The following is a 22973-nucleotide window of genomic DNA, read 5'->3' as shown; positions in this document are numbered from 1 at the left end:
CTGGTCTCGAACTCCTGACCTTGAGCGATCCACCCGCCTCGGCCTCCCAGAGTGCTAGGATTACAGGTGTGAGCCACCGTGCCCGGCCTGCATGTGTCCTTAAAATACAAGCATTCCCCTGCTCAAGGCCCTTCAGTGGATTCTCATTACATGCAGGATAAAATCCAAAATTCATGGCATGATCCGCCAGGCCTTGCATGACTGGGCCCCTGCCTACCCCCCAGCCTCCTCTTCCCCCTACCCGGGACTCCCCAGTCCCGCTGACCCTTCAGAAGTCATCCAACTACCAAAACAGCAAGCTCCTTTCCTTTTGGTTTCTTTGTGGATGTTGTTCTTCTGCAAGGAATTCCCCACCTCCCAGTATTTCTCCTGGTTAGCTTTTGGCTCAGACGTGACTTCCTCACAGGCATCTATCCCAGAACCTCAGTTAGGAGTGCCACATGCTTTCATAGAACCTCTACTTTTCCTTTGTTGTCATTTTCAGCATTTGTTATTGTTTGTAAGTTTGAGCGATTATTTAATATTGGTCTTCCCACTAGACCATATATTCATATTCGTATTCATGTCTCAGTCTAAAACAACACAAATTTATTGTTTTATAGTTCTGGAGGTCAGAAGTCAGACATGGGTCTCGCTGTACTAAAATTAAGACGTAGCAAGGTTGTGTCCCTTTCTGGAGGCTTAGTGGAGAATCTGTTTCCTTGCTCCTGCCAGCTTCCAAAGACCACCTGCATTCCTTGGCTCAAAGCTCCTTCCTCCACTTTCAAAGCCAACAACATCAGGTCTCAGATCTTCTTTTACCATGACATCTCTTTCTGACTGTTATCAGGAATGGTTCTCTGCCCTTTTTTTTTTTTTAATGACTGATGTAATTACAGTATACTCATTCAGATAATCTAGAAAAATCTCCCCATCTCAAAAACCATGTATTCTCAATGGTGGTGACAGCATCTCCAAGGAGGTGAAAATTGGTTCTTGGAGGATGAAAAACTTTTAGATATTACAATGGCTTGCAGGCCTCCAAAGAGCCACAGTACATAAACAGAAATACAGTACAACTGTGATATTAAAATTTATGGTGATAGGAGGGAGTTTTGGAATAAAATTTTTAAAAGACCTCCTTAATGGGATGCTAATATTAAAAAGTTTGTAAAACACAGCACTACACTCAAAACTACATCAGGACAAAGTCCATGTAGGTTTGTTCACCTGCACCTACCAGGTGTCGAATGTTAGTCAACTGAATTTCCAGTGAGCTCCATAGCTCCATTAGCCCAACCTACTTGGAAGTGCATGACTGGTTTTGTTTTTCCTGCCCAAGAGTGTGTGTTACAGAATGTGGAATGTTTCAGATTTCGGGGTACATTGCAATATTCAGTAATTTTACTTTTCTTCTCTGTCTTGATGCTTTGACTCACCTTCCTTAGAAATGATCTTCAAGACTTTGCTCAAATATCATTTTCTCAGGAAGCCTTGACTACCCTATTTAAAGTTATAGTCACCCTTCGGCCCTGCCCCGGCACTGTCTACCCTCATGTCCACTTTAGTGTTCTCTCTGGCACTCAGCATTGTAGCAAACTATACATTTTACTTATTTATTTGCTCATTGCTTATCTCCCTGTGGGAATGTAAGCTCCATGATAAGTTTTTTTCCTCCCCCATACTATTCACTGCTCTATTTCCAGTGCCTAGAACAGGAGCTGAAACATAATCGGCCTTCAGTACATTCTATTGACTGACTGAATAAAGATTTAGGAAGTTATCCAAAGACAGAATAACAAAGCCAGTAAGGAGCCTAATCAAGCAGTATCCCCTGCCTGGAGGCTGACCATGCCAGTACTAAGTTAGGTAAGACTGGATACACATTTTATTTAGGTGAGAAAAGAGGGCACTGTTGTGAGTAAATTCATTCATCACGTCATGATTCCCTTGTATGATCAAACAAGACCCCCACTTTGTTTAAACCAGCAAGTGCACGTTTTCTTACAGCCATTCATGCTAGTCTGTGATACTTTTACAAGGGTGGAAATAATTGCTCCCAAACCTTCCTCTTAGTAACCCATCATTTTTTCTAATCATTGTTATTGAGATTTTGTTATTTGTTAAATCACAATATTGTTATTGAGATTTAAAATACATAATGTAAAGCGCAAAAATCTTAAGTGTATTTAGCTCGAGGGACTTTAGCTATGTATACACCCTTGTAACCACGACCAGATTATGACAGAGAACATTTCCAGCCCCCCAGAAGGCACCCCTGTGCCCTTTCCCAGTCAACATCCTTTACCCAGAGGTAACTACTATCCTGACTTCTGTCTCTGAGGATCAGTGTTGCCTGTTCTTTAACTTTATATAAATGGAATCATAAAGCATATACTTCCATTCATTATCATGTCTGCAAGATTCAACCAGATCAGTGCAGGAATTCTCTTTTAATGCTATTTAATTTTCCTCTGCATGACTTTATGGGCTGAATTGTGTTCCTCCCAAAATTCATATGTTGAAGTCTTAACCATCAGTACCTCAAAATGTAACTGTATTTGGAGATAGGGCCTTTAAAGAGGTAATTAAGTTAAAATGAGTTCATCGGGGTGGGCCATAATCCAGTATGACTGGTATCCTTGTAAGAAGATTAAATCAGGACACAGGAACAAAGGGAAAACCCTGTGAGAACTATAGGGAGAAGACAGCCATTCGCAGCCAAGGAGAGAGACCTCAGAAGAATTCAACTCTGGGGCAGGGTGTGGTGGCTCATGCCTGTAATCCCAGCATTTTGGGAGGCAGAAGAGGGAGGATGGCGTGAGGCCAGGAGTTGGAGACCAGTCTGGGCAATACAGCGAGCCTCTGTCTCTACAAAAAAATTAAAAAATTAGCCGGGCATGGTGGCACACACCTGTAGTCCCAGCTACTCAGGAGGCTCAGGTGGGAGAATCACTTAAACCCAGGAGTTTGTGGTTACACTGAGTTATGATCAGGCCACTGTGCTTCAGCCTGGGTGACAGAGTGAAACCCTGTTTCTAAAAATATTAATTCATTTTAAAAAGTAATTAAGAAAAAAAGAAAACAACTCTGTTGACACCTTGATCCTGGACTTCTAGCCTCCAGAATTGTGAGAAGATAAATTTCTGTTATTTAAGCCACTCATCCTATAGTACTTTATTATAGTAGCCCTAGCAAACTAACACATATAAATTATACCACAATTCATTTATCTCTTCTAATGTTGATGGGCCTTTGGGTTAATTTCAGTTTGGGGCTATTAGGAATAAAACCTCTGAATATTCTTAAAGATGTCTTTTTTGAACATATATACTCATTCTATTAAGCATATACCTAAGAGTAGAATTGGCTAGGCTTAGTATCCTGGAAAATACTTTAGTGGTCAGAAAGAGTTTCTGTCTAGACACAGCAACTTTTCTTAGCAATACAGAAACACAGTACACCAAGGATACAAGCTGTTCCTCTGGAAAATGAAACTTACCTTTAACAGAAATGTTGAAAGGCTTTTCCACCATCCCAGCCACTGTGTTCACACTGCAGACCCAAACTCCTGAGTCAGGGGGTAGGATCTGGTGGATGGTGAATATGGCTACTGAGAAAGGATCCGTATGGTTAAAGTCTTTTGGCTGGAAAGGTCAAATACAAAAAAATAAAAACTTCTAGGGAGGTATAAACAAAAAGGTCCAGAACAATGACCCCATCTCATTGTTTAATAAGAAGTTTTCTAGGAGAGATCAAGAAGCTAAAAGCAATGCTAATATGAGTATTGGCTTATTTCCAAAGCTATTGTAGTAGCCCTGAAAGTTTATATTGGATTGATGCCCTGTCAGATCCTGCTGTTGTATTTGTGTATTTGGGAGTGTGGAGTAAACACTTACAAGCAAGGAGTCTAGTTTCTTTTACACTGCTGTTGGTAAGATGTGTTCCTTTCCAGCCTAATACCGAGATGGCTGGGTGGCTTCCTAAGTGTGCTATTAAGTGTGGTATAGCAGGAAAAGTCAAAGTCCATATTGACCTCTGCCACTTTTGACCAATTCCTTAGTTACTTAACTTCCCTCAGCCAGTTTCTACTTCTGCCAAAAAGGGGACAGGTAATGTTAATTAAGAAGTTACGTATAGTATAGTGGGTCCTTACTAAATGGTAGCATTTCCATTAACTCATGAAAAAGCCAACAAGATTTTGGAAGCTGTCAATTGGCTTCTTCTACCTGATGGGTTGAGTGGAATGAGGAACATTTGATATGTGGACACTGGTAATGGCACATTCTGTGTATCCTGCCCCCAGAAGGTCACTCATACCTGCCTTCTGGACAAGTTGATTTTTAGTCATCTTTGAGAAAAAAATAAAATCTGTTTTAAAATCTTTAGATATAAAAATACATCAATTTCCTGGGGATCACTTGTAACATACAGAAATTCTGGGTGGCTCCCATGTCTGCTGCATTTGGGATAGTTAAGAGAAAGAAGCAAAGCATGTTAGAAAGGTGCTCAGTTTTTTCTAGCAAAAAAGAACTGCTGTGATAGCGCCCTCACCAATGGTGAGCACCAGTAATGAGGGCAAAGTGAAGGTGCAGGGGAAACCCCAGGAATGCACGCAGAACTAAGGGATTCCACAGATCATAGTTTCTGAATTGAAAATGTTGGGAGCAGATTCAAGACCTGTCTATGTAGAGTCAGATAGATCATGCTGAACTCCCTCTTCTGTACTCTCCAAGTTGCTGCTCCAAAGAGCATGGTAGGAGGAGACCAATCATCAGAACTCCATGTCCTGGTAGTACCTGGTAGCACCTAAATCTCCTGCTGATTCATGGGTTGCAACACCCCTTTGGGGCCACAGGGCCACATTACTGTTTCTGATATGAAGAGTTAGAGACATGGGGCTATTGTGAGGGCAGAGCCTTACACAGGCAGACATGTACTTCTCCCCACACCCAGCTGGACAGTTCTGCAGGATGAGTGTCGTCCTTGGCGCTCATCTCCATCAATTCCACCATGGGCACATTCCCAACCTTGTACTGTGGCACTGGCCAGCAAAGGACTGCAGTGAGTCTGCTCTGCCTCCCCAGGAACAGGGCATTTTATCAAAGCTAACAGCACGCTGGCCTAGGAGGAAGCAAGCCTGGAGTGGAGCCTTTACGAGGGTGTGATTACTGCACTGAAAACATTTTATGGTGTCAGGTAGGCAGATTAAGAATGGCTCTTACATGGAGCACTGTCCCATCTGGCTTCACCAGGGTCATTTCTTCATTAGTAGGTAGTGGCCGGCCGGAGGCTTTGCAGATGGGGTTAAATTTGCCACTGTTTACTTCTATGTGATCTGGCAAATCCTCTATCTTTGGGGTCATCCTTGGCATGCCTGAATGAAGAAAACAGAATTGTGAAATAGAATCCTTAACACAGCAGCAATAGTAGTAATAAAAATAACTACTGTAGCAAGTCATGCACTGGGCAAGAACTTTGCAAGTATTTTATTGTTTTATCATGCATAATAAACTTGTGAGGTGGGTGCTATTGTGGTCTCCATTTTATAGATGAGACTGAGGCTCAGAGCCCAGATTCAGGCTCACTGGACTTTTTATGAATCCAGAGTCCACATTCTTCACCATAAGGCTGATCACCTTGAGCACAGAAGTTCGAGACCAGCCTGGGCAACATAACGAGATCTTGTTTCTACAAAAAATAAAAAAATTAGCAAGGCATGGTGGCACACGCCTATAGTCCCAGCTACTCAGGAGGCTGAAGCAGGAGGATTGCTTGAGCCCAGGAGTTCAAGGTCGCAGTGAGCTGTGATTGTGCCACTACATTCCAGCCTGGGTGACAGAGCAGGACTCTGTCTCTAAAAATAAAAAAGAAAAAAAAGAAAAGGAAGGAAGGAAGGAGGGAGGGAGGGAGGAAAAGAAAAGACAGAGAAAAGAAAATGTCAAGAATAGGCAAATCTATGGAGAGAAAATATAGTTGACCCTCAAACAACATGGGTTTGAACTGCATGGATCCATTTATACACAGGTTTTTTTTCAATAATGTATTGGAAAATTTTTTGGAGATTTGCAACAATTTGAAACAACTCACAAACTGTGTAGTAGCCTAAAAATATCAAAAAAATTAAGAAAAAGGTATTTCATGAATGTATATAATATACAGAGATACTAGTCTATTTATGTGTTGATCAACTATTTATGTTATCAGTAAGGCTTCCAGTCAACAGTAGGCTATTAGCAGTTAAGTTTTGAGGGGGATTCAAAAGTTATATGCAGATTTTTGACTCCGAGGAGGGTTGGCTTCCCTAAGCTTTGCATTGTTCAAGGGTCAACTGTAAACTAATGGTTACCAGAGACTGGAGGGAGGGGAGAATGGGAGTTACTGCTAATGGGAACTAGGTTTATTTTCACATAATAAAAATGTTCTAAAATTAGATTATGGCAATGATTGCACAACTCTGTAAATATACTAAAAACCATTATATATTTATACAATTATACATTTAAAGGGGTAAACATTACGGTATAAAATTATTCTCAATAAAGAGAGTGGGCTATATTTGGTCTGTGGGTCAAACTTTGCCACCTCCTGATCTAGGATGATTTCTGAACTAGAATTATTTAAAATTTCATTTTAAGTGTAACCTTTTCTATTTGTTTCATTCTTTCTATCTCTTTGTAAAAATACCCTTTGTCCAAATCTCTCCGAAGCAGCTCTTTCCCTGTTATGCATATCCAGAGAAAAGACTGGTCCCAGAAAAGGATGCAGAAGAGGTCGGTAGAGCTCTCAGCTGGCTAATCTTTACTTAATGTGCCACAGAGATCACATGGTTTATTCCTAGTGGAATGAGAAATGAAGACTACTATGAGTGTCCATAGAGAAGGATTAGAATGCTGTCCTTAGGATTTGGAATAAATTTCTCCCAACTTCTAGATGAAAACAGAAGAGGCTTCAGGATCTTGGGATGTTGGGGCAAGAATTACACCAGCAAAGCTTGGCTCAAACACGCTGAACGTGGCCCTGACTACAGTGTTACCTTGCTTTACCTTCTTTCTCACATTGGAGCCCTTGTCGTCCTGGAGAGCAGAGGCATCCTTGGAACCGGTCACACATCTCCCCATTTGTGCAGCTGCACCTAAGTTTACAATCTGGCCCATAATAACCAGGGAGGCATGCTGTAAACAAAGACAGCAAAACCAGAGTTAATACAGGGGAATGGGGAAAATTAAGGCTGTAGAAGGCTAGTTTTATTTTTCTCTCTGATCTATCAACCTTGCTGATTCATATAAGGTAGGGTTGATTTATCTGAATTACCAGGAACTTAAAGGGTTGGGAGTTCTGCCTCCACTAGAGATGAATAAGCTTCTACCAGACCAGCCTTCTCATGGATACAACTACATTCAGAAAACAACTACCTGAAAGCACAAAAGAGTGGAGTGGGGAAAACCAAAACAAAGCCGGTTCTGGAAGGAAATTGAAATTTGGAAGATAGCTTTTAACCTAATTGTTGGGCACAGTTAACATGATGTGAGGAGGCTAAAACTCCAAAGAAAACCTGCAATCTTGCTGGCCTGATGAATCTGTGGACAGAGACAGGGCAACCACAGCCACTGGAAAGTGAGGGGGAAAACCAGAAAGGGAGTATCAAAGAGAAGTCCCAAACCTTTGGCTGATCCTTGAACCATGCATGCTTGGTGCAGACTCAAAGCAGCCCAGCTAAAGATAAAAGAACTAAACTGAGTTTGACCTGATGCCCAAGAGTTTTCAGTTTGAGTCCTACCAAGTTAATTGCCTGCTATTATAAAATAAAACAAAACAAAATCAACATCCTCAAAAGACCGTATCATACCCCAGAGTTTCCACAATGTAACAGTCACAATATCCAAGATATAATTCCAGATTACTCAACATTAGAAGAAATAGAGAGCTATAACCTATTCTTGAGAGAAAAGAAACTCAACAGAGATCGATCATGACCACCCAGATGTTAGAAATAGACAAGAATTTTAAAGCAACTATGATAACTACACTCAGTGAAGTAAAATACGCTCACAACACATGAAACAATAAGAAATTTCAGTATAGAAATAGAAGCTATAAAAAATAACCAAAAATAAATTCTAGAATCGAAAAATGCAATGTCTGAAATAAAAATATCACTGTAGAGCCTTGGCAAAAGAATGGAGATGACAAAAAAGTGTATGAACTTGAAGCTAGACCAACAAATATCTAATCAGAAGAACAAAGATAGGGAAAAAGTTAGAAAAAAATGATGAGGGCCTCAGGGACCTATGGGACAATATCAAAAGGTCTAACACATGTAATTGGAGGTCCAAGAAGGAACAGAGAGATAGGGATAGAAAAAATATTTGAAGAAATCATGATTTAAATTTCCCCATTTGTTGAAATTTACTCTATACTTTGTTAAATTCCAAGGAAAACAAATGTAAAGAAAACTATACCTAGGCACATTATGGTCAAACTGCTGAAAACTAAAATATCAAGAGAATTTAAAGCATTAGTCTCTTTAAGCCTGTTTTCAATTTTTACTGTACAGAAGAGTATTTCAGCCACTCAATGTGCAAACTGTGCTTCTTTCCTTAAATGAGCTCTTGTGAGGACAGGGTAAAACCACTAACCACTATTTTCCCTCTGGCACTCACTGAACCTCCTAGGACAGTTCTTAGAATTTGGTGGATGATGAATGGATTCTGTTGGCTGGCTGTCCTTATTGTGGCCAACTGTAACATCACTAGAAGACTTTCAACCAAACTGCTATAGATGCTTGCTCTTTGGGGCTCTGATGGTTTGTTTCAATAACAAAAATGACAAGATGTAGTCTTTACTTTTGTATCAATCACAAATAAGCAATCTACAGATTCAGCGCAATCCCTATCAAAATTGTGATAACATTTTTACAGAAATTGAAAAAAAAATCCTAAAATTCATAAGGAAACACAAAAGACCCAGAATAGCCAAAGCAATATTGAACAAGAAGAACAAAGCTAAAGACATCATACTACCTGATTTCAAAATATATGACAAATCTATGGTAACAAAACAGTATGGTACTGGTATAAAAACAGACATACAGACCAATGCACCAGAATAAAGAGCCCAGAAATAAATCCACAAATTTTACGGTCAGTTGATTCAACAAAAGTGCCAAGAACACACAATGAGGAAAGGATACTCTCTCCAATAAATGGTGTAGGAAAACTGGATAACCAAAAGCAGAATAATGAAATTAGACCCTCATCTCATACTATATACAAAAATCAACTCAAAATGGATTAAAGACATAAACATAAGATCTGAAACTGTAAAACTACTAGAATAGGGGAAAAGCTTCTTGACACTGGTCTGAGCAATGGCTTTTTGGATACCACCCCAAAAGCACAGGCAACAAAAGCAAAAATAGATAAGTGGTATTGTGTCAAACTAAAAAGCTTCTCTGCAGCAAGAAAACAATCAAGAGAGTGAAGAGATAATGTACAAAATGGGATAATATATTTGCAAACCATACATCTGATAAGGGATTACTATATAATATATATATAAGGAACTCAAACAACTCAATAGCAAGAAAATCACCTGATTCAAAAATGGGCAAAGGACCTGAATAGATATTTCTCAGAAGAAGACAAGCAAATGACCAAAAAGTATATGAAAAATATTCAACATCACTAATTATCAGGGAAATGCAAATCAAACCACAATAATATTATCACCTCATACCTGTTATAATGGCAAGGACGTACAGAAAAGGAAACCTTCCCTGGTGGGAATGTAAATTGGTACAGTCATTATGGAAAATACTATGGAGTTCCTCAAAAAAATTAAAAATAGAACCACATGATCCAGCAATCCCACTTCTCAGTATATATACAAAGGAAATGAAATCAGTATTTCAAAGAGATATTTGCACTCCCATGTTTATTGCAGCACTATTCACAATAGCGATGATATGGAATCAACCTAAGTGTCAATCAACGGATGAATGGATAAGGAAAATTTGATACACACACTAGAATATTATTCGGCCTTAAAAAAGAAGAAAATCCTGTCATTTACAACGACATGGATAAACCTGGAGAACATTATGCTAACTGAAATAAGCCAGGCACAGAAAGATGGATACTGCACGATCTCTCTTATATGTGAAATCTACAAAAGTTGAATTCACAGAAGCAGATAGAATAGTGGTTTCCATGGACTGCGGGGTGGAGGAAATGGGGAGATGTTGGTCAAAGGGTACAAAGTTTCAGTCATGCAGGATAAATTCTGGAGATCTAATATACAGCATGGTGACTACAGTTAATAAAACTATATTATATACTTGAAACTTGCTAAAGAAGTAGATCTTAAATGTTGTCACTGCAAAAAAAGATAACTGTGACAGGATGGATATGTTAATTAGCTTGACAGGGGTAATCATTTTACAATGTATATCAAAACATCACATCATACACCTAAATATGTACAAATTTTATTTCTCAATTACATCTCAATAAACCTGGGGAAATTTTTTTAAAAGTCTCAACTACCTTTACTTTTTACTCAGAACCGGTGATGGAAAGGTTGTGCACTATTTATTCTAGTAGACACTGGACCTTTCCTCTTGGCACAGAGCTCTGAATGATTAAAATTATTTAACCTATTGGTTTTTTTTTTCATTTATGTGGCTACTAGAAAATTTTAAATTCTGTATGCAGATGGCTTATATTTCCACTGAACTGCTCTGCCCTGGAGCATTGATACCAAGTTGCTGGGAACTCCATCATAGCTCTCATTAGTGCCATATATGTTTACCTTGTGAGGTAAACACTGGAAAGCCTTTGAGTTCTGGCTAATTCGCCACATTAACATTCATTAGGGAGAGTCTGCATGTTCGGCTGCAGGTTCATGTTCAGCTACTGTGCGACAGAGAAGTGAAACACATGCCGGAATGTAGATGTCAAACGCACACCACTGAGTCTGTCAAACAGGAAAGTGTATTTCAGAAAGGACAGAGGGACTCTGAGTAGGTGAAGTTAGTACCGCTTGAGTAAAGTCCACAGCAGATAAGATCTTAACTTCTATTTTTAAACCACAAATTCCATCTGGATCTGACCTAGAAGCTCTGATTTTTATGGCCCACTGAAAAAAAAACAAAAAATTCTATGATCTTCCTATACAAACGGCAGTTTGAAAACCAACAGTATTGGAACCACCTGAAGCTTGTTAGAAATGCAGAACTTCAGGCCCCAGTCCAGATCCAGCAAATTAGAATCTATGTTTTAATCAGATCCCCAGGTGATATGTATGAAAAGTACTTTCTATGAGGTCCACAGTCTTACTGTGAAAGTATAATTAACTTTGGACAAAAACATCTATGATTCAAAACCCTGTAGCCCATCAGTGGGTAGTTGATTAAGCAGTCCAGCTATATCCTACATTGTGATTTCTAGCAACCTGGATCTCCTTTATACACCTGCTAGAACTTTTTCTGTTCAAGGGTGTGATTGGTGCATACCTTCATTGCACTGCAAACCCTTCCAGCCTGTGGCACAGGAACACCCATAGGGGTCTGGGAGACAGAACACGTAGGACTTGCATCCCTCTGGTCCACTACACCTTTCTTTACAAGTTCTACCAAACGTGTGCAGTTCACAAGCTTTGGGAGGAAAAAAAGAAAAGCTAATTCAGAGTCAAATATGCAACCCCTTGAAATGCTGCTTAAATTCTTCTTTGGCTTAGTCTCTACTAGACTAGAGAACGTGGAAAATAGTATGACCTCAGCTGTGGCATGGGCAGGATGAACACGCACTTATGGCCCATTTTACAGATAATGAAACTGCCCCACAGAGCCACCACCACTACCACCACCACCATCAGGGTCACCACCCACAGTTATACAGGTTGTACACTGCACAAATCTAGGGGTGACATTCACATTGCAGACATCATAGATTTGTATACTTATTATAACTTTCCAGTGGTTGGCAATAAAGAACCTTAAGGAAAGGGCACCTTTTTCTAATTCACACAAAGGTATCATATGGTCTAATGGAGGCCATTTAGCTTCTATTACCATCTGTGTCCAGATCTAAAATTCTAGATCCAGCAGCAATGGCTTTTTAAATCCACAACTTACTTATCAAGAATTCTGGACTTACCCTTCTCACATGTCTTCCCCATAAACCCAGGGGGACAAATGCATTCTCCAGTATCTTCATGGCAGACACCATTATTCACACAAGCAGTACAGAGATGGTTACATTCAGGTCCCCACTTTTGAGCTTCACATCCTTTTGTTAAGGAAAACAAGACTGTAATGAGTAGAGCACATTCACTCAACAAACCTTTATTGAGCACCTACTATGTGTAAAAAGAAAATAACAATCTCAGGACCACCTCCACCTCAACTCCTTATGCAAAAGGGGAGGTAAAGGCCTCAGGCACCTGTGAAGATCGGGCCTCACAGATCATTCATTAAGGAAATTCCTTGCTGGCCTCCCATAGCGAGGACATGCAAATTGTAACTTTAGGTCTGCAGGCTAAGTCTAGCTCCTAAAACTGAAGTCTGTTCCTATTCCACACTAATAATGAATTACAAGTTTATCTTCACAAGAACAGAACAGTGACAAGACAGGATCAGACATTCTTCCACCTACCCAGGAACATCTATATCATTGATGTTTCCTTCACTCCCTTCTCCTCTAACATTTGCCTTATCTTATATAAAATGTAGGTTTTCCTGGGTCTCACAGGAATGTAACCATTTTCTCTCACTACCCCACACACGTTTCTTTCTTTCTGTATGCCTTTAAATGCTGAAACTTCCAAATTCTCCTTCAGAAAAACAGCCACAGGTTTGTCTGTGGTTTGTGTTTTTCCTGAGTGTGTCTTCAATTTTGGCTTAACAAACCTCTGATGATTGAGATCCTTTGCCTTGGTCGCTTATTTTGGGTCAACATACGTGTCAATCATTTTAGTGGACACTGGTAACTGAGCACAGAATATAGTCTCTCTTCTCTAAAAGGTAATAGAGACAGAAATGTAAACAGGAGATGATGCTAGAAACAAAGACGAGGAGTACTAATGCTGTCTTGGGCATGGAAGAGGGCATAAAGGAAGGCTTCCCAGAGGGGGTGGTATGTGAGCTGAATTTGCGAGGCCACCTAAGTAGCAAAGAAGATAAGGCTGGAGAGTGTGTTCCAGGCAAAGACAAGGCATGGGAAGGAACACAGCATGTTCAGGGACCTGTAGGTACGCTTAGACACTGGAGTTGTAGTTTCCACAGTGGGAATCTCTTAGAAATGCAAACCTCAGACCCCCTACCCACAACATACTGAATAAGAAACACTGGAGGTAGCCTAGTAATCTGTGCTTACCTAGCCCTCCAGGTGATTCTGGTACATGCTAGAGTTTGAGAACCTCTGGCCTAGAGAATGTGGAGAAGGGATAAGGCTAAAAGGGAAATAGGAACTAGCAGCATCCACCTATTTTTCAGCTGATAAAAATGGAGTGAAACAAGACAGGCAAAACCTAACATATAAGGATGGTAAAATCCTTCTAGAATCAGATTTCCTGGCTACTTCTCTCCAACCCTTGGTGATTTTAGATTGTTAATTAGATTAAAAGATACCTTCTAATATGAGGAAAACCCAAGGGGATTGGATGATCCTTTGTGATCAGGAATTTAGTTTCATTTCTCATCTGAAGAGAACTAGTGTCTCTGCCCTGTTAGTCTCACAGTGGTAAGCTTGGACCTGTGCCTACAGCTGATGTAACCTGATAATTTCTTTCCAGGAACTCCTGGTTATCAGTATTTTCTCTACAACAATCAGGAAGACTGTCAACACAGACCATTTCTTACAGTCTTCCACTTAGTAGATAAAGGTACAAAATATCTAAAAGCAAATATTAATATAATCCTCAATATGTAAAGGGAAAGAGGCTACGAACAATTAGTGATGTCTTAAGAGACCACAGGTTATTTGCACATGTTGGAAACTAATGATGGCAGACAATGTCAATGAAAATGAGTTCCCTGCTACATTAAACTATGTTCTCTAGTCCTGTACCTACCTGTAGACCTATCCCAACCTTCACACCTAATCCTGGGAAGGAGAAAAGGATACAGCTCTAGAGAATAACAGGGATTATCTCTTGGGGATTAGAGAAGTCAGGAAAAGAGTTTGTTGATAAGCAACAAGTATGCAATTAGACATCTATTTTCTTGAAAGCCTTTTGACTCTGTATTTTAAGAAATCAGATATTCACAGCATACAGAGAAAAATTCTATATTGTGAGAAATCTGGTCAGGAATTGAATTTATACAGAAAAAAATCCTACAAATATAATCATTATGATTTTTAATACAAAATCTTTAAGCACTATTTCTAGGCTTCAATTTATCCTGGAGAAATACCCCATAGCTTTGAGAAATGGACAAATGCCTTTAATTGTACATCATTTTTTACTAAACATCAAAGAACTCCTACTGGGGAAAAGTTTTCTTAAATGGAATTGACTGTAGCCCAACTCGAATTTTCTTAGAATGATTTTAGATATTAGGAGTGCTTCTCATACTGTTTCATTAAAACACTCCTAACACGAGGGAATGAACATGTACTCCTACCAATCTCAAAAGAGACAACTTGGAAATCAAAATGTGTTTAAAATTTTTTGCTTTATCTTGAAAGTTCAGATGAATTTCAAATTCTATACTATGCTAAGTCATGCTTGTTTTAACATTTAAAAAATTTCTAAAAGCTTTAAGCCTTTTACCACTGTGACAATATGATATAATAAGAAGTATATGTTTGGTCTCTGCCGGTTCCTGGAACACAGATACTAAAAACCCTTGGAATCTCTAGAGAAATAAGAGGGCCTTGGCTGGGTGCGGTGGCTCGTGCCTGCAATCCTAGCACTCTGGGAGGTCAAGGCGGGAGGATAGCTTGAGCTCAGGAGTTCAAGACCAGCCTGAGCAAGAATGAGACCCCATCTCTACCAAAAATATTTAAAAAATTAGCTTGGCATCGTGGTGTATGCTTGTAGTCCCAGCTACTTAGGAGGCTGAGGCAGGAGGCTCATTTGAGCCCAGGAGTTTGAGGTTGCTGTGAGCCATGGCACTCTACTCAGAGCAACAGAGTGAGACTCTGTCTCAAATAAAAAAAAAAAGAGAGCCTTTTGTATGCTAATGAGATGACTGGTGGATGGAGATCCTTAGATAGCTTCATGATGGGGGCTGGTCACCAGAAAGACCAAGGCATGATTGGGACATCCAGCCCAAACCCCTAATTTCTAGGGAGGGACTAAGGGCTGAAGGTTGAGTTAATGATTTAATCAATCATGCCTACCTAATGAAGCCTTTATAAAAACCCAGAAGGACAGGATTCAGAGAGCTTCTGGATCACCGAACACATGGAGGTTCCTGGAGGATGATGCGCCTGGAGAGGGCATGGAAGCTCCGTACTTCCTTCTCACACCTTGCTCTGTGCATATTTCCATCTGGCTGTTTCATCTATATCCTTTGTATATTCTCTATACTAAACCAGTAAGTGTGTTGCCCTGAGTTCTGTGAGCCATCCTAACAAATTAATCCAACCTAGGGAGGGAGTCTTGAGAACCCCCAATTTATAGCGGTTTGTTAGAAGCACAGGTCACAGCTTGGGGCCTTGCAACTGACATCTGAATTGAAGGCAGTCTTATGCGACTGAGTACTTAACCTGCAGGATCTGACACCAGGTAGATAGAGTCAGAATTGAGTTAAATTGTAGGAAACACGGCTGATGACTGCTGGAGACTTGCTTGGTGTGTAAGAAAACCCCCCCACACACACATCTGGTGTCAGATGTGTTATGTTCATGAGAATGGAGATTAGGAAAAACACTCTGGTTTTCCCATCTCAAACAACCATGTATCAACATCTGATGTTTCTGATATTCCTAGGAAATGTACCCCCCTTTTATCCTCTGTATATGCCTGGTACCTGGTGTTGTATCAGATTATAGAGAAACTATCTAAATGAAATAAATGCAAATTGCTTCCTTGCCATTTGGACTTTCCTGTGTAGTGGAATAAAAGGGAATGTTACTTGCTTTTCCCAAGTCAACAGAAACTTCACATAGAAGTAATTGTAAAGCAAACTATTGGAAGCTGAAAACTGTAGTTCTGCTGTCATCATAAGTTATATTTTTCTAAAGACTGGTCTTATAAAAAGGCTGCTCTAACATTTAATAGAAGAAAAGTCAAGCACAGTAGTCATCTAGGAGGAAACAAATCATGGGTATATAGGCAGATTCCTCTTGACTCAAGCTCAAATAGTCCTGCCTATAAAATACCTTGCTATATTTTACACTCATAGAGGTGGCTTAGCATGGGGCATAAACTAGATGAATGACACTTTTCATACTTCTGTTGTCGAATTTCAATATCTATTTATCTAATTATACATGTCCCTGCCCTGATTGGGAATTACCCAAGGGACAAGGATTTATCTTATGAGCCTGTATTCTCAACACCAGCACAATTCTTGGCACAGAGTTATGATAAAGACATTTTGTTGAATGAATGAATGAATATAATGCAAAGCAAAATCAATAATCTTTATGAATTAGAGATGCCAATCATTACAGGAATGACAAAGCAGCCCAGGTATTTAGGCCTAAACACCTCAATATTTAATATCACGAATACTTAACATAGCTGGGGAAAATTCGGGACAAATCTTTGGCTTTTTATACATCAATTTCCTGTAAAAAATTACGGGAAAATGTAATGGTGATAGTTACTCACCACTTCAATACTTATAATGGGAAAAATAAAAGTTTTCACTAGTTCAAACGCCTACATTTTTCAAACCTGAAAATAAAAATCATCTTTGAGAGTTAAATGATCTGGAAAGATCCACCAAGCTCATTGGTCTAGGTTGGTGGACTTCTGACATAGGTTAGGCCAATCTGATTCTTTATCCCAAGAATTCAAAATTTGGAAGTAAAAGAAACATTGTTGAAGCTGAGTTATGGTAATGGAAGCAGCCTAGAGGGAAAGTCCACTCCCCTCCCCCTGCCACCCACCTCCCATCGCTCAGACCCAGATCTTCCCTGGAGCTTGTCTTTTCTGGAACTTGCTTGTCAGCTTCCCATCAATTTCTTAAAAGTCCTTAGTATCCTTCCAACCAATCTCTGGTTTTTTGCTTAAGAACCCAGGGTCAATTTATGTTACTTGTACTAAAAATCCTAACTACACCATCAGAGATGGTGGCCCCTCAATCACTTACTCCGGACTATCAGCCTGGTGAAGGCCGAGGTGAAGAGGTTTCCTCCTATGTACCTGGCCGAGTACACGCCGGCATCCTGGGGCTGAGCGTGAGGCAGGTGCACTTCTAATATATCTGGGACTTCGTGGCGGGGCACTGAATGGATGAAGGACCCTATTAATCGAGAAAAGTGGAGAACAATAGGTCACACACAAACACTCCTTTTTCCCCGTCTGGTCTCTTCACTTAATCAGCTTTCCCTGACCTAATAAAGAAAATGTGCTCTCACATACTGGATGCAGGAGAAGAATGAAAAGGTGGAACTATTATTCAATGCTCTCCCAATCGTGAAGAAAGGCACAGTGATAGAGCAGATAGGTTAGTCTGCAGGATCTGCTCCCAAACACATGAAGACGGAGGTAGTCTAAATTCTTATCTTCTACAAGGAGAGGTGAACATAGAGGGGCAGGCAAAGCTAGGTGGGAAGTGTCAAGTAATCCCGTCAACTTAGCAGTTAACCAGGAGATAGCTAGAATCACTGCTCTAACCTAGAAATCCTATCCACCCACAGAATTCAGAATGTTCCCCATCAGTAGTCCAGCTGGATCAGGCAACTGCAAACCATAGCTAGGAACTAGACAGATTTGGATTATATAGTTGGACCTCCAGAACTGCTGGCAATTGGCTTCCTAGGGTTACTGTGGTCATTTCCTTAATTTTATAATCAAACAATTTCACATTTTACATGACTGAATTTAGGACCTCACTTATCACATTATCATGGGGTTTTATTGTATGTACCATGTATGTGTATTCATATATCTATGAATGTATATATTTATCATATATGTGTGTATAGACACACACACACACACACACACACACACACACACATACATATATATGAGTTCCACTTTCATTTGCTTAAGTAACCAAACATCTCACCTAAGAGGGCTTCTATCATACACAGAATTTGGTAAGCTTGCATCATAGCAGCTTTACTTCAAACATCTGCCCCCAAGACTGCAATAGGACAATGATCCAATATGTTATGTGTTATCTGATGTCTCACACCACGGTGCTGGAAGGAAATGAAACACACACTCACCGTTTTTGTAAATCACTGCATCTTCTTCTTTAATCAATACCTTTTTGAAAGATATGTTCACATTATCTCCCCTGTCCACAGTCATAGTTAAAGTAGCTGGTAGGAAGGAAGCTTTTAAAGGAGAGAGAGAAAACAAATACCAAAAATGAGGTCACGCATTTTCTACAGAAGCAACTCAGCTTTGAGGTTCAGTCACCTCAAAAGATGAGGGCAGGGACTTGCTAGGAGTCAGCTAGTTTTTAGGATATGAAAAACAGTGGTAAATGATGGGTTTTAATCTTTCTTAAGTTTGTGACTTTTTTAGGAATCTGATGAAAGGAATGGTCATTTCCTCTATAAAAATATAAATATATATAAACAATGTACATATACACAATATTTGCATGTGTCCAGTTGGGGAGATGAGAACTTAGTGTTGATTAACACAGATTGAATATCCCTTATACAAAATGCTCAGGACCGGAAGTATTTCAGATTTTGGAATATTTTGCATTATATCGGTTGAACATCCCAAATCCAAAAATTCAAAATACTCCAATCAGCATTTCCTTTAAGCATCATATTGGCGCTCAAAAATTTTCTGATTTTGGAGCATTTCAGATTTCATATTTTTGGATTTGAGAGACTCAACTGTATTTATTATCAAACTAAGTCATGATATTAAACAATAAACCACATTACCTGTGAATCGGACATCCTTCTCCAATCCCTACTAAGTTCCTCAAAGTAAAAAAAAAAAAAAAAATGAATGGAATATGAGTTTCCCCAAAGTGGAAAAGAAAAAACATTTGTCAAATGTCTTTTCCCCTGGTCCTTTTGTGTCGTTGTTGTTGTTTCAAATAATTCTTATTGCTTTAGCATGCCACAGGCCTTCCTCAAATGGAATGAGTGCAATGCTGGACTTATTACTAATGGCGTAAATATGGAATACCGAAGAATAAAGACAAGGATGGAATCCAGTATCTTGCCTTCTACCCTTTAATTATACATGTATGAATTGACAGAATTATGGAACTAGACAGTGCCGGGAGAAAACAAGGGAAATTATTCTATATTTGACTTGTAAAAGCACAAGCCAGTTGACTGAAAATTTCTGTCTCTGTGTCAAGCTTGGAACACAACATTTCCTGATTCCCTTGGCTTATTGGACAAGATAAAATCTTCTAACATTCTCCCAGCAACTAGAGTTTCTGCATTCCTTTGATTTATACCATAATCTGCAGAGAGCCAAACTCTGTAGAATAAGGGGGAATTAACTTTAGGCTTTTAAAAATTAAGCCAATGTTAAAAATATAAGGATCACTGCTAAAAGAAGAGAAGTAGCCGATGTAACTTTCCTCAACATGGAGGGCAAGAGAGAAGGGAAGGAAACAAAAGACATAAAATGAGAAACAAAGGCCCAAAGAAAATTATGATATGGAAAAGATAGAATAAGATGGAAGAAGGAAAGACAAATATATGCTAAAAGAGGATCTTGGAATGAATTCAGATAAGAAAATCTTATATTTTAAAATGTAAGTTCTAAAATACATATATAACTATGTGCTATTTCCATGAACTATACATTAAACCTGATGACACCTCAGCTTGAAAATAAAGGGATAGAAAAATATATACTGAACTAATACGAACTAAAAGAAGCTGGTATTATAACATTCATACAGAAAAAAGTTATTCTAAAGCCAAAACGAATTTTCGGAATAAAGATGGTATTTACATGAATAAGACAGAACCATCCACCATCTAATAAAATCTTGTTAGAAGATTTTATTCACACATCTTGTTCAGGAAGATATAATAATCCTGAACTTGTATGTGCATCTAACAATAGAGCTTTAAAACTCACAAAACAAAAACTGACAGAATTTAAGAAACTACAAGCACAGTGGAAACTTTCAGAAAATTATTGATCAGACTGAAAATTACTAAGGAAATATAAAAAAGATTTTGATAACATGATTAAAGATCTGTTGAATATTCATGAAACCCTGTACCCAGTTATCTAATTACATGTTATTTTCAAGCATATTTTCTCCCTATTTAGCCACAAAGCACATCTCTGTGAATAACAAATTCTCTGACTAGAAGGCACCTACATTAGAAATCAATAGCAAAACACCCTATTCCCAAAGCTATGAATTTCTATACAGTTTCAGCCCAGGACCAAGCCTTGAGGCTGGTAGAGACTCCTGCTGAGGCCCTCGTGGTGAATCATCTGGTTACTGCGCCATCGTTCTCCTCTCATCTGTGGCTTTCAGATGGGTGTCTTGGGAGAGACTGACTAAGTGCTGTGAGCACTGCTGGTTTGGACAGCTACCCTGGCAGGACAGAAGATGCCTCTGACCCATGCTCAGAAAGACCCAGGCTTTAGGTTTTTCTGCTTGTTTTCCTCGGCTGTGGGCTGTGCCTGTGGACCCAGGTGTGGTGCCCTGCCAGGACTTCCCTGGTGGCCAGGTATGTGAATATTTTCATGCAGATGTTGACCTGGGGCAAACCCAGGGGAGCGTAACGTAGCACAAAGGGCAGTGTGCGCACTGCAGTCAGATGGTCCTGGGCTGGAATCCACCCTCTGCCACTTATAGGACCTTTCTGAGTAAGTTACATCAGCTCTGCAAATCTCAGTTTCCTCACCTGTAATCCAGAAGCAATAACATCTACCTTCACAGCTTGTTAGGAATATTAAACAATGTAAGCTAAGCCCCGAGGTGTTTGGAAGAGGTCAGTGTAAATAAACGGCAACACCGCTGTGCTGACATTTATGATGTGGACCTGAGGGGCATCTTTCCCTATAGTGCTAGAATGGACCAACCACACAGGGGAAGGCAGGCGGGAACTGGACGGTGAGGGGGTGGACTTCCTGGGGCTCCTGCTCACACTGACAAGGTGCTTCATCCAGCCATCCTGATGCATGCGTCTCTTGCTCTCTGCGACCTGCTCCTAGGTGCCTGTGAGAATTTTTTCTGATCATTTCACACTGTTGTTCCTTTCCATGTGGCTTGTTTATATTTTCTGCCCCTGTGTGTGAAGATTGTTTGGCTGACCGTGGCCCTTCTCACTCAGCACTGTATTCTGAAAAGAACCCAGCTTCCCCAGTAGGCTCGACTCCAATAGCTTTCCCCCTCCCCTACTCTGTGGCTCTCTATTATTTCAGACTTCGTGCCTTTTAAGCTATTTTCTCAGGGGCGCCATCACCGGAATTCGCTGCTCTCCAGCCTGTTACCTCCTGCATTAATGTCTTCAGGCTGATTGTTCTCTGCTGAGTACTACTGAAGGAGTTCCAACTTTAACGGTCTACTTCAGGCTTGCTGATGACACAGCAGCCTGGCTTGTATTTGGTATACATATTGATGTCATGTGACTTGACTGGTTCATAAAAACAAAAAGCACCTTTTAATAGTGCCTACGGTGGACCAAGTGCAGTTCTAAGCACCTTACATATTTAATTTTTATAATACTCCTATGAGATAAATACTATAATTATTCTAACTTTACAAATGAGGAAATTAAGGTATAAAGAGGCTAAGTAACATGTCCAAGATCACACAGCAAGTATATGGGATAGCCAGGATTTGAACCAGGGAACCTGGCTCTGGAGGCTTAATAGATTATACAATGTTAGAACTCAAAAGGCTGTAAAGTCCAACGATCTCATTTTTAAATGAGATTACTGAGGCCTGGGTTAGAACATGACTTAAGATTGTTTGGCTGGGCTAATTAATGAACAGAACTTAACTAAGAACACAATCCACTTATTCATTAAGGGCTGGAGAAAAAAGTAGATGGCAATAAAAGTTGTACACAAAGATATTTCTCATGGATGAAAAACAATTGAGCTAAATTTCAGTTGTCCCCTTTAATGTTGGATAAGTACTCAGGGTAATACTGTAGTTTTACGTCCATTACAACTTTGAACAATTTTCACAACAGCCCTGTGTAGACAGTATATCCACAGTTTACCAATGTGGGAGATGGAGTGAAGGACAACTGTGTGTGGAATTGGAGACACAGACTCAAGACCTCCACACTCATCCCCCAACACCAGCTCTCCAGACTTACCATTCTCCAGGCCCACTCTCACCTCTCAATTCCAGCCATTCCGAACTATATTAAGTTCCTCAAACCAACCTCGTGATCACTCACGTCCAAGTCATGAGTTTCCTTCCTTCTCTTCTACTCTTTCCCCCATGCCTCTCTGGCTCCCACTCACTCATCGGTCTCCAGGACCTTACACAACCCCTGGAATACAGGTAGGGGCTCTCATGGCTACTCTCCAAATGGCCTACATGTCCTCATTGCAGTCCACTCATGGTGTATTTCCTCTACTAGACGGAGTGTTCCAGAAGGGCAAGATCTCACCTATTTTGAAAGACAGCACAGCGTGGTGATTACATCTGGCCTCTGGAATCAGGCCTGACTTTACCTTCCCAGGTCCAACACACATCAGCTAGTGAACACACCTAAGTTACAATAGCTGTAAGCCTCATCTATTAATGGGGTCCTTAAAGTCTGCATCTGACATGTATTTGATAAAGACTAAATTAGTGGCCGGGCGCGGTGGCTCACGCCTGTAATCCTAGCACTCTGGGAGGCCGAGGCAGGCGGATTGTTTGAGCTCAGGAGTTCGAGACCAGCCTGAGC

General features: G+C 40.0%; 1 protein-coding gene across 1 annotated transcript in view; it reads right to left on the bottom strand.

Annotated features, from left to right (window-relative positions):
- The window catches only part of TEK (TEK tyrosine kinase, endothelial), a 63880-nt gene that overhangs the window by 36298 nt on the left and 4609 nt on the right, over positions 1-22973 (bottom strand). Inside the window, exons 2-8 of the mRNA XM_012646480.1 lie at positions 18336-18446; positions 17249-17401; positions 12138-12269; positions 11495-11635; positions 7026-7154; positions 5205-5356; positions 3482-3626 (exon numbers count right to left, since the gene is read on the bottom strand). Of these exons, the coding sequence (XP_012501934.1) occupies positions 3482-3626; positions 5205-5356; positions 7026-7154; positions 11495-11635; positions 12138-12269; positions 17249-17401; positions 18336-18446 (963 nt within the window). The remainder of the gene's footprint in view (positions 1-3481; positions 3627-5204; positions 5357-7025; positions 7155-11494; positions 11636-12137; positions 12270-17248; positions 17402-18335; positions 18447-22973) is intronic.

This window comes from Propithecus coquereli, unplaced genomic scaffold, assembly GCF_000956105.1.
Source record: "Propithecus coquereli isolate 6110/MARCELLA unplaced genomic scaffold, Pcoq_1.0 Scaffold106, whole genome shotgun sequence".
NCBI classification, from domain to species: Eukaryota; Metazoa; Chordata; class Mammalia; order Primates; family Indriidae; genus Propithecus; species Propithecus coquereli.
Note: the sequence above shows the minus strand (reverse complement) of the source record. Positions and strands in the feature narration are given on the sequence as shown.